The sequence below is a fragment of the Eptesicus fuscus genome, chromosome 11, assembly GCF_027574615.1.
Source record: "Eptesicus fuscus isolate TK198812 chromosome 11, DD_ASM_mEF_20220401, whole genome shotgun sequence".
NCBI classification, from domain to species: Eukaryota; Metazoa; Chordata; class Mammalia; order Chiroptera; family Vespertilionidae; genus Eptesicus; species Eptesicus fuscus.
This window is the reverse complement of record NC_072483.1, coordinates 84645119-84662883: the sequence shown is the minus strand read 5'-3', so window position 1 is coordinate 84662883 and position 17765 is coordinate 84645119. Positions and strand designations below refer to the sequence as shown.

Below are 17765 nucleotides of genomic sequence, written 5' to 3'. Positions count from 1 at the left end.
AGAGCGAATGAGACTCACTCTCCCATCAGCCTCCACGCACCGGCCCAGGGCTTGCTGGGAATTGTAGTTTCCCGAGTTGTAGTTCCTCCTTGGCCCCGCCCCCAAACTCGAAGGCCCCGCCCTCTGGCTGCCCGGCCCTGGGGCGGGAGGCGGGGCAACCCGGGTCGGGGTGGGGCGAATTCCGTCCCGACAGAGAGCCCGGGACTGGGGCAGAGTTCCCCGCGGACCGCCCCGGTCCGGGTCGCGCCGGCCTTCTACTCCCCGCGGCCCGCGCTGGGAGCGGGCCTCGCGCGCTCGCCTTGCCACTGGGCGGACCGGGGTCCCACGCCGCCCAGGCCCCGCACCGCTGGCCGCCTGAGAAAGAGTCCTGGCCGTGATCGGCTCCGGGTAACGTGGGAGGCCGGGTCCGGGAGGGGGCGGGAAGGAGGGCGGTAGGTCCACGCACGCCGCGCAGAGCCCGAGGCTGGACCTGGCCGCCGGCCTCGAGCGCGGCCCTGCCCGGCTCTGCCCGCGCCCCCGGCCGCGCCGTGGCCGAGGCACCTGCGTGCGGGGGAGGCGGCGCCCGTGGGGTTGGCGGCGCCAGGTGCGCGAGGTCCGAGCTCCCGCGGCGCTGTGCCCGCAGCTCTCACCTTTAGCCGCTCGGGGGCTGGAGAAGTTTCCGGGCCGAAGACAACCCCTGGCCCGGGCTGTGTGCCACCTTGGAGATCGCTACCAACCAAGCCCCTCCACTCCCCCCCCCTCCCCAAAAGCAGGTCTAGGAAGGAACTTTTTACAAAAGCAGATGAAATGCCCGGCGCCGTTTTTGTGCTCAGCATTGAAGTTCAGCGTTGTGTTTGCCTTCGTGGGTTTGTTGTGTCGGGTACCCTTCCCCCTGAAAACTCCATCAGGATTTGGGACACATCGCCTGCCTAGCACAGAGCACACAGTAGGCGTTCAGGAAATGTCTTCTGAGAGCATGAGTCACGATACTAATTTGGAAAATTACACTGAGTTGTGCGTTGCTATAATTTTTAAGATATTATGGATATTATAGGTTTCCAAGATCACTTTGAAAATTACAGTAATTTAAAAGCTCAGCAGAGATTTAAATAAGGGTTTGGTTTTTATTTTATTTTGGTTTGCACTCCCTATAACAATGGACTGTTGGAGTTCTGTAAATAGACACAGCTCCTGATTTTCACAGAAAGTGTCACCCTTTCAGATTAAAACCTTCGGACTACCAGTCTATTATAGGACAACTTTAAATTATTTATAAAGCTTTATCCTAATTAGCTTTTCAGATACAGGTGCAAGGAGCCACACTAATGTACTTGTGAATACATTTAGAAAATTAGGTCTGAAATATGAACATTTTTAAAGTATTTATGTTCATACCTAGTGAAAGAACATGTAGAGAAAAATATGACAGCAAATCTCCAACACACACACTTCCCCGCCCCTTAGTAGGTGCAGCTGCTGCCTTGACCTCAAAATGTCTTGTAAAATTATCTCTTATTAGACTGGTATAGCCTAAGCAAAATCCTCTGGGATTAAACCACCCCATGGGGGCAACCCTTTAGTACTAACAGTTCTCACACCTGGGGCCCGTTTCTTCTGAGCTTTTCCAAAAAATAGGTAAGGTAATGAAGTTTAAAGCTTTGTGGTTGTTCTTGTTGTTAAGAAAGAACTCACTGATATTGAGTGGAACAAGCAGAAAACAGAATCGTAATAACCAGAAAGTTCAGTTCATTGAGACATCCCTAGTCTTTCTGCCTGTGGGAAGGTAAGTTACACGTGGTCAGAGCCTCACCTGCCCCGTCACCAGTGAGTGCCCCCAGTGCCCAGCACAGTGCCCAGTCCGTAGTAGCCGATTATGAAACAACTGTGAAATGACTACTTGGCTGTTTCACATAACAGTATAATGGCTTTCTATGTATATATGGTTTCTTCATTTGCTTGCATATTTCCTTATAATAGATTACTGGAAGTGAGAATTATACTGGGTCAATATGAACATTTTCATGTTTATCAAAATATTGCCCACTCACTACCCAAATGAGCCATACCATTTTGTGCTGGTATATTTGAGTGTGCCTTTCAGAGCATCCTCTCAGGCTCTTATATTGATACAGTGTTTGGTGGTTATGGGTACTTTCAGATGAAGTATCTCACCTGATTTCAGTCACCCTGGAAGGTGGGCAGGGCAGGGCAGGCATTGCATTCCTCCTTTTGTAACAGCAACTCCCAGCGCCTTACATTGATACAGTGAATGACAGAAGACAAAATAATCATGCTTTCAGGTTCTTCCTCCTCACGTTCTTTACCTTTGGTGTGTAGTGACCATCCTGAACAAATACATATTTTTCCTTAGCAATAAAATTGGGTTCCACTCTGTAATATCTATGGTTTACAACATCTCCTTTTCGTTCTCATTTTGCTCAGATATTTGCAGATGCCTTCATCAAACTTGAGAACTTCATTAAAATTAAATAATGAAGCACAATTTATATGAAAGTAAAGACATTGATTAATTATAAGGGAACACCAAAGCACTAGCAAGTTTAGAAAATTACCACCCTTTCTATTAGGAAAGATCTGGAAACTTTTGGTGGTGCTTTTATAGCTCCTTGAATCTGTAGAAGTTACTATTTTAAATCTCTGAATCTGTTGCAGAGTCTTCATAAACTATTGAGCTTAAACTCCATTACTGAAAGTGGACAGTAATGACTTCTATAATAATCTGCATATTTTCATGTCTATAAATAAGTTCCAAGAATAGAACTGAGAACTCAAAATAAAGTAAAAAATATTCAACCTACAAAAAAGTTATTTTACATGAAAACTGAAAAAAAGTCTTTTATTTTAAATGTAGCAACAAGAAAATATTAATTCTTAGTTTGTTACTAATCCTGATTCTTTCCAAATTTGCTGGGTAGGAAACCCAAATGATTGAAAAGGTAATTAATCTGATAAGGAAGCCTCAAAATTTATTTAGAGTGCAATCATTGAATTCTTGCAACACCATTTATATCAAAAGTGGGCTCAACATTGTTTTTCTATATTGTTTTCACATTTGCTAGGGCTCTTTTACCAAGTACAGAAAAGATAGGGAAGGAGAGATGCAGGTATATTGAGGCTTTGAACCTCCACTCTGCCTTTCTGTTGTGATGTCAGGGCCCAAATAGTGTTCAGTAAACAGAAATGCTCTTTAAAGACACTTTCCAGGACTGTCTCTGGTCCTTGTGTCAAAGAGTAGCTGCCTAAATATTGTGTGGGTTTATGATAACTAGTTCTTCAAGAAGCTTATACGTAAGTCTAAATTATTTTCCTTTTGTTTTTATCGTAGGATATTTCTGCATCTTGAAGATAAAGCAATAATCTTCTCTGCAATAGATGGATTTTTGTCACTTTCTGTGAAATAAAGCGATTCAATGTCTTTTCTGGTAAGTTCTTGTTAACATGGATCTGATTCTGTGCCATCAGAGTACTTAGATGTTAATGCAGAGCCATAACAAAAGGCATATTCTCATGAGATATTCTTTACCTGAATGACTTCGGGTCTTAAGAAATGAGTTAAATTCTCGAGTTTTTGTTTCTTTAAAAAAGAGTTTCTCCTATACTTTTCTGATATACTCATTATTCTGTTCTTTTGACCCATACCCACTTTTTCTCATACATATTCTCTACTTGGATATGCCTCTCTCATCCAGTTAGCTGTGTCTTATCCTTTAAATCTTTCAAAAATATCTTAAAAATTTCCGACTAAAGGCAAGCAAAATAATATTTAAATAAGCCCCTCGACTTAACAAGACAAAGAGCAGTTGGGGTCAATGTATAATATGATGTATAAATACTTTTTTTCTGTTAATATTAGATCCACATCTAATATACTTTAGGTATTGGTATCTACTTTAGATTAAGTAGTTTTATGACTTTCATCTTGTTTTATATAGAATACAATACAATACTTGAATATTTGAATTATTATATTAAAGCAGTGATCTTTTAAAAAGTGATGGGTGCACTTATATGAGGATGTATAGTTTACAGAAAACTTTCATACATTGTATCTCTTCCAGTCTTCAAAGTTGTGATTAACTGGCTGGGCAGGTGGTATAATCCTCATTTTGAGTTTGGCCCAAGATTGCGAAAAATTAGAGCCAGGGCTCAAACTCATATCTGCTAATCAACACCTTCATTTGCCAAGTGTAAGAGGCAGAAAAATGAAGAGAGGAGAATGTTGGTTATATAGAAAATACTGTCTGCATTACTTTTGTTTAAAGTACAGCTTTTCTACTTAAAAGGAGGAGCTTTATATATCTGGAAAATTCATTAAGGTGAGATACCTACTTCATTTTCCAAAGCAAATCTGAGGATCAAAATAAAAGTGATAATAGTGGGTAGAGCAGAATAATCTTTAGCTAAATATTCGGAAGAAAACTGCAGGTGATAGAAGAGTTCAATATCAATACCAACTGTAAAAATGAATTGATACTATGACCTCCAGAGAGAGGACAAGGATCAGAGATATGCCAAGTAGCATTATAACAGAAGGAATTAGTCTTCACACACAGCTGCTTCTCTGTCCTCTCGCATACTGTACCCCCACAGTATGAGTCCTGACTTCAATTCCAGGTCCCTGCGTGCTCCCCTTTCTCTCTGCCCTTCACTCCATCACTAGACCTTGTATCCACATGTCACCCCTGCTTATTTTGTGGGGGCTTTTTTCACTTATTTAATTTCTGAATTTCCAGGATTGTTTCTGCACTTCACGAACACAAGTTGAATCACTCAGACCTGAAAAACAGTCTGAAACCAGTATCCATCAGAACTTGGTAAGAAATGATTGAGTACAATTAATACTCTTTCTCTGCCTTCTGTAATACCACTCACTCCTGGTTCTCCAACATCTCTTCTCCTTCACCGTGTCTTTGCTATTCTCCAGTGGTCTATCACTGGCCTCTTCTCTTCTGTCTAAACCATCTCTCCTTGAGCATTCACCTATTCTAAGGCTCCGTTGCTCAGATTTCAGATTATCCTGGAGCTTCCTCAGGTCAGGAGGGGACTCTGGCATCAAGCAGAACTGATGATTTTCACATTTTTACCTACACCTCTCGCTCTTTCTTGTGCACAGGGGTGTCTGTAGACTACCTTGTGTTAGGGTTTTTGAAGACATTTTTATGCAGTTTGGGTAAAACCTTAATTTTCTCTCAGACTCAGCAACACATTGTGTTTCCTGCTCTGGCTAATAAGAAACCCATCTACTCGATCATCCTGACCAGAAACTGGAATTACCCTCACACTGCCTCTACCTCTGCTCCCACATACAGTTATACACCAAGTCTTGTGATTCTGTATCTGAAATACCCTGAGTCCATGCCCTCCTTCACCTGATCACTAACTGCTGCTACTCACGTTCATCATCTCTCACCTGGACGATTACCGGAAGACTCATTGCCTCTGGTTTCCTAGGCATGCGTATTCCCACCTCTCACACTCACATCAGGATTCAGCACTGTTACCAATACAGGCCTCCTGTGTCACTTTCCAGCTTTAAGACTTCATTGGTTCCCCAAAGCCTATGGGATAAAGCCTAAACCTTTTCTTTTTCATGCAGGAAAATTATTGGGAAGTTCTTTCTAGACCAGCACTGTGAGAGATGGAGGAGGCAGTGTTGTTGGTACCTAAGAAGTCTGAAGAGAGGCCTTAGCCGTTCCCATGAGCATCCCCGGAGCTGGCATGGCTCTACCTAAATGTCCTAGTTGTCCAAGGGCTCTGGGCATTTGTACTCCTGTACCCACCAGTGTTGGATTCAAACGGACCCCAGGGAAGTGGCTAACTGGGCAGGGTGGCTTCTTTCTGAAGAGGGCAATTCCCTGTACAAGACTCAGTGGTCCTCGTTGGGGAGATTAGCACCTCCATTCTGAAAGCAAATCTGGCTGTGCTCCATAGTATCCACTAGAGAATCAGCTAATGAGTGAAGGACAGGAGATTTTACTAACAGTCTTAGGATATTAATAGAGGTTTTCCACGTGGGTGAAGGGGGAAGGCCTAAACTTGTTAGCATGGTATAAGGATCTTAGTGGTATGGAATAACTTTAATTTTTGAGTCTTAGCATATACTCTCCTTCCTGTTTGAAATAGTCTCCATTTTCTGTCTCTAAAATTTCTCCTCATTCATAAAGAGTTGGCCCAAATATCACATCTTGAAGCTTTTCTTCTTGTACCTTTATTTATTATGCTCCAACATATGTTAGACATTCCTATAAAATGGCATTTATTCATTGTCTCACAATGATTGTTGTATACGTCTCTTCCAACTACAACATGATCCCCATAAAATAGGCATCCTGTCTTTTTCTCCTTTATCTCTCCTGGGCAATGCCCGATGTAAATAATTTAAAGAAACATGCTTAGGAATGAATATTTCTCACTAGAAAATGGAACCTGCTTTGCAAATGGCTTATTTCCTACAAAATAAGATAATCCCATTTAATGCTGTTTGTATATTTATCCCGATTTTATCTTCATTTTTGTCATTTCACTTTTTGCTCACTAATACTCTAAAGTCTTCTAGTTACCTGTCCTTTTGTACAGTAGGATGTAGTGTCTAATCCTTGCTTTTATTCAAATATTACCTTCAGGTTAAGGTAATATTCAGAGAGTAAAGTATCTGTTGTTATCTCCTTGCTGTTGCCAAGAAACAGGCCTAGAACTCAGTAAACTTCCACACGTGCTACCTTTTTTTTGGTATGTGCTAAAGTACATGTAACAGAAAATGTACCATATTGACCATTTTTAAGTGTGTACAGTTCATTGGTATCAAGCACATGCATAATGCTGTGCAACCATCACCACTATTTGTCTCCATAACTCTCCATCTTGTAAAACGGAAAATCTCTACCCATTGAACAGCAACTCCGTTCCCTCTCCCTCCCCTTCCCCTGGCAACCATTCTACTTTCTGTCTCTGTGACCTTGACAACTCTTAGTACCATATATATATATATATAATTTTGTTTTTATTTATAGATTTTTGTTTTATCTATAATAATAAAAGCATAATATGCTAATTAGACCAGATGACCTTCCAGATGAAGCCAGGGCAGCGAGGGAAGCCCAGGTCCGGGTGCCAGAGGGAAGCTGGTGCTGGAAGCCTGGGGAAGGAAGGCCTACTCTTGCACAAATTTAAATTATTATATGCTCTTCTTTCTGTCTCTTACATGTGTTCTTTAGATCTCAGTTTGTTTGAAGACTACCTGTCCTAAAGAAATTAAATTGATTTATTTATATTTCTCTTTTTTTCATTGGGATTGTTTCCAATTGTATAGTGGAATTTCTTTTTACAATCTTTCATCCCTCTTTTAACAATATTCACTTTCATTCATCTTTAGCCAGGAGCTTATCTTTTTCTGCTCTCTTAAAACTTTAGGGAACATGTTGAGTTAAGGATATAAAAAGTAATTAGCACAATTCCTAGCACATAGTAATGTGACTTCTGACGCCCTCCTTCCTTCTCTTTACCTTGGAGGCAGTAATAAGATTCGGCGCCTGCTGGTGCCTGCAAGGCGCCCGAGTGTCTTTGGAGTGCTGCTGTCCTCTGGGAGAGCCTCCTAGCTATCGTATGACACCAAGTTGTTGGCCTCCCCTTCCTCCTGCGTGCATGTTTCACTGCCACTGGAACGGTGCAGCCCAGACTCCGGCTCCAGAGCACCCTGTGAGACACTCATAGGTTCATGTTCATTACCTCGGGGCGTCTGTACTGTGGCCTCCCATTTCTTGACATTGATTTATTTATCTCCCTTCTGATTCATTGCATCTTGTGAAGAACACCTTCGGCAGTTTAACAGACTAGAGTGTGGAAATTGTTTCTTGACGTTAGCACCTCCACTAGCTGAGCGTGTATCTGTGTGTGTCATGGATAAACCTCGCGATTCCTTGAAGCAGTAGCACAAGCAGAGAATCCTTCCTCGCAGGCCCCTGCATCTCTTCCTTTGACATATTTATTTATTACTGCCTTGAAGAATGAATTATTCTTAAGAACTCCTAAAAATGCTTGCTTGAAATTGTGCTGGAAAGTATTCTGCTACCTATAAATCTGTTTTTCCTGCCCTCTCGCCTTTATCAGCTGATAGCTTTCTAACTAGCATCAACTATTAGCAATTGTAGATCTTGAACCGGTGTCCTAAGTCACCTTTCAGTGTGCCTTCCCTAATGAGCACTGTGTGTTTGAAAATACAGCGTCTGCATTTATATTGAGGTAGCGGATCAAATTGGGGGACCAAAAGAGTCTAAACGTATTTTGTTTTCATCTTTCTAAAACCATGCAGGTTGATAAGCCAGCCCTTCCCTGGTTGTCTCCATCTGCTAGACTCAGTGAAGCGGTCTGTTCCACCAACGCTTCTCACTATGAACTCCAAGTGGAAATAGGTAATAATCATGGATTTCACATAATTGATCCTTCATTGTTAGAAATGAAATTGATGAGAAAAAAGATCTTTTTAGTCATAGTCCTTTAACCAAATTTCTTTTAACTTAAAAACTTACCTAAAATCCCATCTGTTGTGGTAACCTGTCTGGAACAGGATGGGTCATTATCTATAGCCTTATACACGTGAAACATTTCCTCTGAATATTCAGAAACATTAAGCACTGCAGGTGCTGTTAGATGCTGGTCTATAAAGCCTTGTAATACACCTGAGGAGTTCATTCTCTGGGAAGATGAACACACAGATGGCTTTGTTTTATCCACTAGAGGGAGCTGTAGTGGAGGTGTGCGAGGTGCTGTGGGAACAGAGAAGATGGAGCATCCGACCATCCATCTGGGAGTCAAGAAAAAGCAGAAAGAGCTGGGTCCTGAGAATGAGGAAAAGGCTGCCAGATGTTCCAGTCTGAGTGTTTGTTACAAACAACAGAAAACAATCCTAACAAGCAAAAGAGAAAAATTTTTAACAGTGTTGCTAACACAGAATTATTGACTAGAGAAATAATTAGGCTTGGAAGAAGCCAAGAGAAGCTCAGCCTAGAACCACAGCCAGGGCCATGACCTGGAGCAGCCTCGGTCGTGTGCTACCTCGTAGGGTACTTCCACCACCAGACGGTGGATCCCACGCAGCGAGTTCTGACTGCCGCTTCTTTATGTCACTCACTCCATCCTCCAGTTGGCCACGCTTAGGTCGCTGACACTCCGTGCCAGGGTCAAGGAGACAAGGAGAATAGGATCTGCCCTTTTCTAAAATAGCACTGGTAGAAATGCCCTTAGGAAGGAGGTTCGGATGGTGTCAATTAAAAAAAAATAAAAAATACTTACTTCAGTGATGGTTAGAAAGGGCCTGCCACATGGTTGCCTAGCAGTGGGAGCACGGGGAGTGTGGGCAGCGGTAGGGCAGGAGATAAATGTGGGAGGTTGCGAACACATTGTGTATTTAGAGGTTCAGACTCTGTCCGCCCCCACAACTGACCCACTTTATTACTCAAAGGATTTAAGGCCGGAATTTGGAATTTATCCTCTCTGTGCTAGAAACACATTGTGGAACGTGATGATGCTAATATTAGCATCTACAAGGCATTATACTGAACATTTGATACGTGTTTTTCATTTGACCCCTCTACCACTCCCATTTTGCAGGTAAGAATTCTGAGGCTCTGAGATTAATTTAACAGTCATACAGCGAGTGATTTGAAAGCAAACCTTTTGACTGCGGGGTCTCAGCTTTCAGTACCTTTCTGTTGATAAAATGCTGGATTTAGAAAGACAGCGGGCAGCAATTCCATGCAGAAGTCTGGAAGGTGTAGATTAGTGCTGAGGAAGTATCCTCACCACCCGAGTCTTTTTAAAAAGTGCAGTGCCTGTGTCCCATCACAGACTCACTCACTCAGAATTGCTGGCGACTGAAGGTAGGCTTAGGCTTAGGAAGTGGTCCCTCGGTGAGTCTGCCACGGGCCCTGTTGAGGAGATAGGGCACAGTGAGGAAGCCCCTGCAGCTGTCCCGGAAAGAGGACAGGACTTGAGCCAAGGCAGTGATGCCGACCCTGCAGAGGAGGGGATGAATTCGAGATTAATGTCTTTTTAAAGATAAAAGTAACAGAATTTGGTGATTTACAGACCCCTAGTTAGTCCAGTCACAATGTTTGGAACTAATGTTAAGTGCCTATTAATAGGTGCCACTCTAGGTGTTTAAAAATTTGAACACTGACACCAAATGCTGGCGAGCATGTCAAGCACCTGCAGCTTTGGGGAACACAGACGGGTTCAGCCGCGTTCAGAGAGGTTGGCACCTTCTCATAAGGTGAACCCATGGCCCGCAGTTCCAGTCACAGGTATTTGCAAGCAGAAATGAAAACATGTCTACCTAAAGGATGTTTTTGACAGTTTGATTCATAGTCTCCAAACACTGAAAACAACCCAAGTGATCTGTCAGCTTGTAAATGGATAAATAAATTGTAGTATATTCATAGAATGAATTATTACTCAGTAGTAAAAAGAAATTAGCTACTGAAGCCTACAAAGTGGTCTGCTAAGCAAACGAAGCCAAGCACAAAAGACTCCATTCTTTATGACACCATTTCATGACAAAAATCACATAGTGGTTGTAAGGGACTGGAAGTGGCTGTAGGGACTACTGAGCAGCATTCCATTGTTTGACTGTGTCACAATTTGTTTATCAAGTCACAATTTTAGGATTGTAATAGGCATGTAATGCCATATTGTTGTGGTTTTAATTTGCATTTCTCTATCTTGAACATCTTTTTATGTGCTTATTGGCCATTCCTATAGCTTCTTTTATGGATTGCCTATTTAACCTTCTGCCTATTTTTAATGAGTTTTTGTTTGATTATTATAGAGTTGTAAGAGTGATTTATATACTCTGGATGTAAATCTTGTCAGTTAAAAGTATTATTAATACTGTCAGACAGTGGCTTGTCTTTTCATTTTCTTGAAGAGTTGAAGTTTTTAATGAAGTTCAAATTATCAGTTTTTTCCTTCTTTGGTTGCTAACACAAGTTTTATGTCTGATTGTAGGAAGAGGCTTTGACAACCTGACTTCCGTCCATCTTGCACGGCATACTCCCACAGGAACCCTGGTGACTATCAAAATCACAAATCTGGAAAACTGCACTGAAGAACGCCTAAGAGCTTTACAGGTGACAACACCAGGAAATAATACATTTAAAGTACTGTTTATCCAAGGAGTTAACACCTGTAAGAATTCCCCCACCCCCAAATTAACAGGCCTTTCTGTTAGAGAAAAGTAGATTTCTTTCTTCTAATAAATATGCAATTACAGAATTAGAAAGAATACTTGGAAGGCAGATCCATGAAAGAACAAATATATTCAAACTTTGGTAACTCTATCCACTGAGCCAAACCCGTTAGGGCTATACCAAAATATCAATAGTGGTTTTCTCTGTGATATAATGTTAGCAATTACTTTTATCTTCATATATACTTTATCTTCATGTATTTTTTAAAATTTTCACCTGAGAATATGTTTGTATTGATTTTTAGAGAAGAAGAGAGAGAGAAACCTCGATCGGTTGCCTCCCGTACTCACCACCACTGGGGATCGAACCTGCAACCCAATGTGCCCTGATTAGGAATTGAACCCGCAACCTTTTGGTGTACAGGACAGTGCTCTAACCAACTTAGCCAACTGGCCAGCACTTTAAATGTATTTTTTTAAATGTTTCTATCCTAAGAACACAGTATCCTATATAATAAAAGGGTAATATGCAAATCAACCAAACAGCTGAACTACTGGTTGCGGTGATGCGCACTGACCACCAGAGGGCAGACGCTCAATGTAGGAGCTGCCCCTGGTGGTCAGTGCGCCCCCATGGGGGAGTGCTGCTCAGCCAGAAACCGGGCTCACAGCTGGTGAGCACAGCTGCGGTAGCTGCCTCCGCTAGGGCTGCAAAAGGGCGCAGGCCAGGCTGAGGGACACTGCACCCCCCCCCCCCCCCCCAGTGCATGAATGTCATGCACCAGGCCTCTAATTGTTAATAAGAGTTTGTTCTAAGTTCATATCCCACTCACTTCTTTTATCATGTGCTCTTGGACAAGTTTTCTAACTCATTTCTAAGTGTCCTCTTCTGTAAAGTCATATCACAACGTGTAGTGGATACGAGATTTAAAGGCATGACAGCACTGAGAACAGTGGTTAGTGCTAATAAGTTCTACTGAGAATTAGCTGACACGACTGCTGTTACCTTCATCGTAAGGGGAAAAAGGTTGTTTTTACATGTCTTTTCTCTTGTGTTTATCCTAGAAAGCTGTGATTCTATCCCACTTTTTCCGGCACCCCAATATTACAACTTATTGGACTGTTTTCACTGTTGGCAGCTGGCTTTGGGTTATTTCTCCATTTATGGCCTATGGTAAGAAAACTCTAGATAAAATAACTCATAGCTTAGTCTGGATGCTATAATTGTAATGATGAGTGGGCCCTTAGATTTATGATTAACCACTTTTAATTTATAAATCTGATGGCCAATTCCAAATTTCATGCTATATTTTTATTTCTGGTTTGTGTTGAATTATAGTCTTCAGAAAAAAGAATAGGTCTGATGATGAGTGAGCCACCACTGCTTCTCCAAGAAGCCCGTGCCTTTGAGCTCGCTGCCTCTCCCCTCGGTTTCTGTCCTCCTCAGTGGGGAGCTACGTTGTTCTTCAGGCAGAAGGAGTGTTTCTGCTCGTGCACAGCATCCCCGTCCCAGTTTCTCTGCATAGTGAACTTACATTCACTTGCAGTAGTAGTTACATCTGTGTGCGTGCCTGACTCCTTCACTGGATCGGAGCACCCTGCGGCAGGATTATGTGTGTATTATCATGTGGGTACCCGGGGCTCATACAGCACCTGGCACAAAACAGTGTGCAGTAAGTGTGCTGAATAAACAAATGGATTCTAGAACTTGGATTTTTAGGATAGCTTTTGTGAATTGTATCTGGATTTAAAAATATATATATACACACAGTATGTTTTGTTTTGTTTTATTTTCTCAGTAATGCTAAAAATTGTTAATTCTCTTTTCTGGTCCTGAGTGTCTTTTTAAATATTTCCTTTGCATAGGAAAATGGTTAATTCTGAAATGTAACAAGGGTGTGTGTGTATGTGTGTGTGGTGTTTATAGTTGAAAAGAACATTTAAAGCATAGATAGGCCTGGCCAGGTAGCTCAGTTGGTTAGAGCGTCACCCCTTTATGCCAAGGTTGTGGGTTCTATCCCCAGTCAGGGCACCTACAAGAAGCAACCACAGAATGCATGAATAAGTGGAGCAACAAATTGATGTCTCTCTCTCTCTCTCTCTCTCTCTCTCTCTTTCCCTTCCTCTATCTAAAATTAATCAATCAGTCGATAAAAAATCATTTTAAAAAAAGTTATCCAGAAGCAAAATCACTTTCAATGTTCATTTAAAGATTTCAGGGGTTTCTTTCAGGTTCAGCAAGTCAGCTCTTGAGGACTTACTTTCCTGAAGGAATGAGTGAAACTTTAATACGAAACATTCTCTTTGGAGCAGTGAGAGGGTTGCACTATCTGCACCAAAATGGCTGTATTCACAGGTACTTACTTATTTGTATTTTGCAAAATGAATTTTAGTGGAAGAAATCTTTTAGGGAGCTTTTAGGAAGGAGGGAGCAGTTGAGTATCAGAAAGGAGGGGTAGGAAACTGAGGGAGGAAGGGCCGATAGGTACTGTTGAAGCTTGCATTTTGTGCTCATTCACCACCGTGTTCAGACCCCCTCTCTGTGCCGAGTGCTGTGCTCAGTGCCTGCTGGAGCCTGCCCTCACGGAGCTCACGTCTCAATCTGATGTGGGATGGGAGCTGTAGGGAGTGGGGTCCTAGTTAGCTCTTTTTTTTTCCTTAAGCTAATAGCTCCTTTATCCGTTTTTCATCTTTAAGCCATAGTTATATCATGTACAAATTGCAACAACCCTTCTCTGTTTTCTTAAATATTTTGTATATCTTGAGATTATCATACTAAATATCAATTCTCTAGTTACCAAACTGTAGATGCAGAATTGGCTGAATATTAAAAACAGTGCTTTTCTAAGATACACTGGAACTTTGTTTTCCTTTTTAATTAAGTTACATTTAAATAAGCTTGATTTTTTATTGTTTGTTTCAAACTCCATAAAGCTTTTTTTCTTACATTTGTTGTTTTTTAGCAGCATTCTGGTTAACTGAGGATTTCTCACAGACTGTATTGTAATTTTACCAGATTATTGGTCATCCTACTGTAGTTAGTCTGTTAGGAACTCTATATTAGTTTTCAAATCCAGTGTTTTGGATAAAAAACAGGCTCTTTTATAATTTGACAAAGGAAATTTTTATATGAGACATCTTTGTAAATATTGTTAATACTATAAAAGGCTTTTTAAAATAATACTGCATTTAACTTTAAATTATAACCTTATGCTTTAAGTATTAATTAGTTCTTTGATTTTTTTAGACTTTTCCTTTTGCAATAGCATCCTACAAAAGTGAAATAAATCATGATTCCTTTCCAAGTTTGAATAAAATATTATCACTTCCAAACATGTATGTAGTTGTCAGTTACATCTTTTCTTGTCCTAATGCTATTTGAATAGCTGAAAGGATTCCTTAATTCCCTGAGCATTTCCCATATATTCATAGCAGTGTCCTGCTACTTTATAAAGAGCATTTAATTTCCAAGAGCATACATGAATTTGTTCTGACCAGATTTTTATTCTTTCTTCATTGGCCAATTTCCTAGTATTTAGGATTGTTTCTTTTTGTTCTAGGAGTTTTAAAGCCAGCCATATCCTCATTTCTGGTGATGGCCTAGTGACCCTCTCTGGCCTGTCCCACCTGCATAGTTTGGTTAAGCACGGACAGAGACATAGGGCTGTGTTTGATTTCCCACAGTTCAGCACGTCAGTGCAGCCGTGGCTGAGTCCAGAACTACTGAGACAGGTCAGGTGTGGCCGTTGCATTGGGTTGTCTGTGCGTCTCGAGTGTCTTCTAAGCTTGACTAAAGGACAGTTGTGACCTTATATTTGGATTGGTGAATGCACTACTACTGCAAGACTTTTTTCCCTCTTTCTTATCGAAATTATTATGTTAGGAATTTTAAAATGTGTACCATATGTTAGGTATAGCTTGATTTCTCACTTGTAAGTTTTTTCCATTATTGGTCACCATCCTTTATAAAAAAAGCACATGTATGTAACTTTTTAAGTTATTTACACTAAAGGACTTCACATTCATTGTTCTACAGGATTTACATGGATACAACGTAAAGTCAGATATCTACAGTGTTGGCATCACAGCATGTGAATTGGCCAGTGGGCAGGTGCCTTTCCAGGACATGCACAGGACTCAGGTAAATGCTACTAAACTCCCAGAAGTACCATCCTTCCATATGATCCCTTATGTTCTAGGTAACATCTGGTAAATCCCTGCTGTAGACTCTTAGGATCTTTATTGTTGTTGTTTTAATACTTTGCCTGATAAGGGTTGAAGGAAATTTTTCTGTCTTTTAGATGCTGTTACAGAAATTGAAAGGTCCTCCTTATAGCCCATTGGATATCAGTATTTTCCCTCAGTCAGAATCCAGAATGAAGAATTCCCGGTCAGGTGTAGACTCTGGGATTGGAGAAAGTGTACTTGTCTCCAGTGGAACTCACACAGTAAATAGTGACAGATTGCAAACACCATCCTCAAAAACTTTCTCCCCTGCCTTCTTTAGCTTGGTACAGCTCTGTTTGCAACAAGATCCTGAGAAAAGGTAATATTGCTCACCTCTAAGTAACATAAAACATATGTTTTACATTTTATAGAAGCTTTGTGATAGTCCCTTCCTGCCAAATTCAGATCTTTAATCCCAAAATTATAGTCTAATCTAGATAGCATCAATGCTAAAAACAAATAGAAGCAGTGAGCAAAAGGGAGGAAAATACAGGATTCAAAATCAGAAAACTTGGCTCCAGTTTTAGCTATTTCATTTCCTAACCAAGTCACCTTGTAAAAATCAGTTAATCTTCTGGACGTTAATTACTGCATTTATGTTAAGACATTTTAGAAATTTTTAAGCAGTACAAAATGTTAGTTGCTGCTATTATAATAATATAAATTATTATATATAACTACACCTTATCATTAATATTTTGGAAATAAGGTGTGCATCTTATCTTTTTTTAGCCCCTTAATGCCTAGCATAAGCTCCGTATAATTAGTAAGTGCCCAGTAAATGTTGAGTTATGGACTAATTAAAGGATATCTGTAGAATTCTCATTAGTCAAGGAAGCTAAGAATTAGGCCTCTGACATATATTATTTTTCCTTAATTTTTTAGTATTGGGTTTTGTAGCTCTAAACCTAATTTCTATTATATTTTTACACCTAAAAATCAACATTCTAATATGAGGTTCTGTTTTTTTATAACTTTTAAAAATTTTTCAGGCCATCAGCAAGCAGTTTATTGTCCCATGTTTTCTTCAAACAGGTAAGCTGATCTTTTTTCTGTTGTCTGTATATTTTTAATACTACTAAAAAGTCACTTCATGTATTGGCTTAATGGGACAGTTTGGTTGTTAAGGTTCTTAATAAAAGCTTTCTTACAAAATAAAGTTAAAATCAAGAAAACTTTTGGGTAGTTCAGTTAGACTTTCTAAAATACATCCATTCTGCAAAACGAATAAAAACAAATCATTATATGTGACGATATGCTCAGTTGATATTTTGATTAATTTAGAGACATTTTATTGTTCTATATTGTCTAGAAATGACTTAAGGGCAAAACAGTTCTGATAAAAATCATTCTATTTGGCTGTCACTTCTTCCTGTTTTCAGATGACCAGAATCAAAGGTATTTTTAGTGACTTGGTTAAAAACAATCTTAAACACTTTTAGTGATTTCTTTAAAAGTTGTTTTTTGCTAACAGAGCTAATGTATTAAATTTATGTACCAACAGCCTTATTTTGAGTTTCTTTGACAGATGAAAGAAGAGAGCCAGGATACAATCCTTTCACTGTTGCCTCCAGCTTATCAAAAGCCATCAGTAGCACTGCCTCCCGCACCACCTTGGACTGAGCCAGACTGTGACTTTCCTGATGAAAAAGATGCAAACTGGGAATTCTAGGGCTGCCAAATCCTTTACATCCTATATACTTGACACTTTCTCCCTGCTGCTTTTCTTCTGTATTTCTAGGTACAAATACTAGAATTATACTTGAAAATACAGTTGGTGCACTGGAGAATCTACCACTTAAAACCACTCTATTCAAAGGAGCATGAGTTCGTAGCCCCTTTGGTTAGCTCAGAGTGCTACTGCACCTCCAGGGAAACTAGAAGTATCCATCTAGCTGCACTTGGTGTCATCTCTTCTCAACTTTTATTTTTTCCAAAGCTGTGACTAATTCTTCTTGATCTCACTATCATTTTTGAGCCATTTAATTCTTTCAGCATTTCCTGCCCTCAGGGAATGTGCCCTCAAAGGACAGTGCTTCCAAATACATTTTTTACTTCCAGATTTTCGAGCCTTTTTGATCAGCTATTGTTAGACCAATAGGCTAGTTGATTCTGGCATCAAACCCTTGTTTGGTAACAGGGAAAAGTTTGTACTTTCCCATTTTGTTCTGTTAATACTTATGATAATATAAACTGAGCCTCACTCACATTAAATGATTCACTTGAAATATACAGAGAAGTTGTGATTTCCTTTTTTTTTTTTTTAAGGGGCTAAAGTAACACTTTTCTACTTATGTAAATTATAAATCCTAAATTCATGCATCCCGTGGGAGCTCAATAAATTTTATTGAATTGA

General features: G+C 40.3%; 1 protein-coding gene across 2 annotated transcripts; it reads left to right on the top strand.

The window, feature by feature from the left end:
* Nucleotides 1-174: 174 nt before the first annotated feature.
* STRADB (STE20 related adaptor beta) lies at nt 175-17765 on the top strand. 2 transcript variants are annotated; one of them, XM_008146460.3, is made up of 12 exons: nt 175-387; nt 3326-3422; nt 4734-4814; nt 8309-8408; nt 11002-11123; nt 12248-12356; nt 13415-13538; nt 14743-14914; nt 15219-15323; nt 15484-15728; nt 16402-16444; nt 16914-16969. In XM_008146460.3, exons 2-12 carry the CDS (start codon nt 3411-3413, stop codon nt 16932-16934), a joined length of 1134 nt encoding a protein of 377 aa, XP_008144682.1. In that variant the 5' UTR covers nt 175-387; nt 3326-3410; the 3' UTR covers nt 16935-16969. The 2 variants fall into 2 exon arrangements, with proteins under 2 accessions (XP_008144682.1, XP_028008894.1); XM_028153093.2 differs by having other exon boundaries at nt 176-387; nt 16938-17765.

Bases quoted from the DNA above. Each gene is read 5' to 3' on its own strand.
- STRADB (XM_028153093.2), top strand. The intron at 11,124-12,247 runs GTGACAACACCA...TGTTTATCCTAG, and splicing joins AACGCCTAAGAGCTTTACAG to AAAGCTGTGATTCTATCCCA. The intron at 14,915-15,218 runs GTCAGGTGTGGC...ATTGTTCTACAG, and splicing joins GTCCAGAACTACTGAGACAG to GATTTACATGGATACAACGT.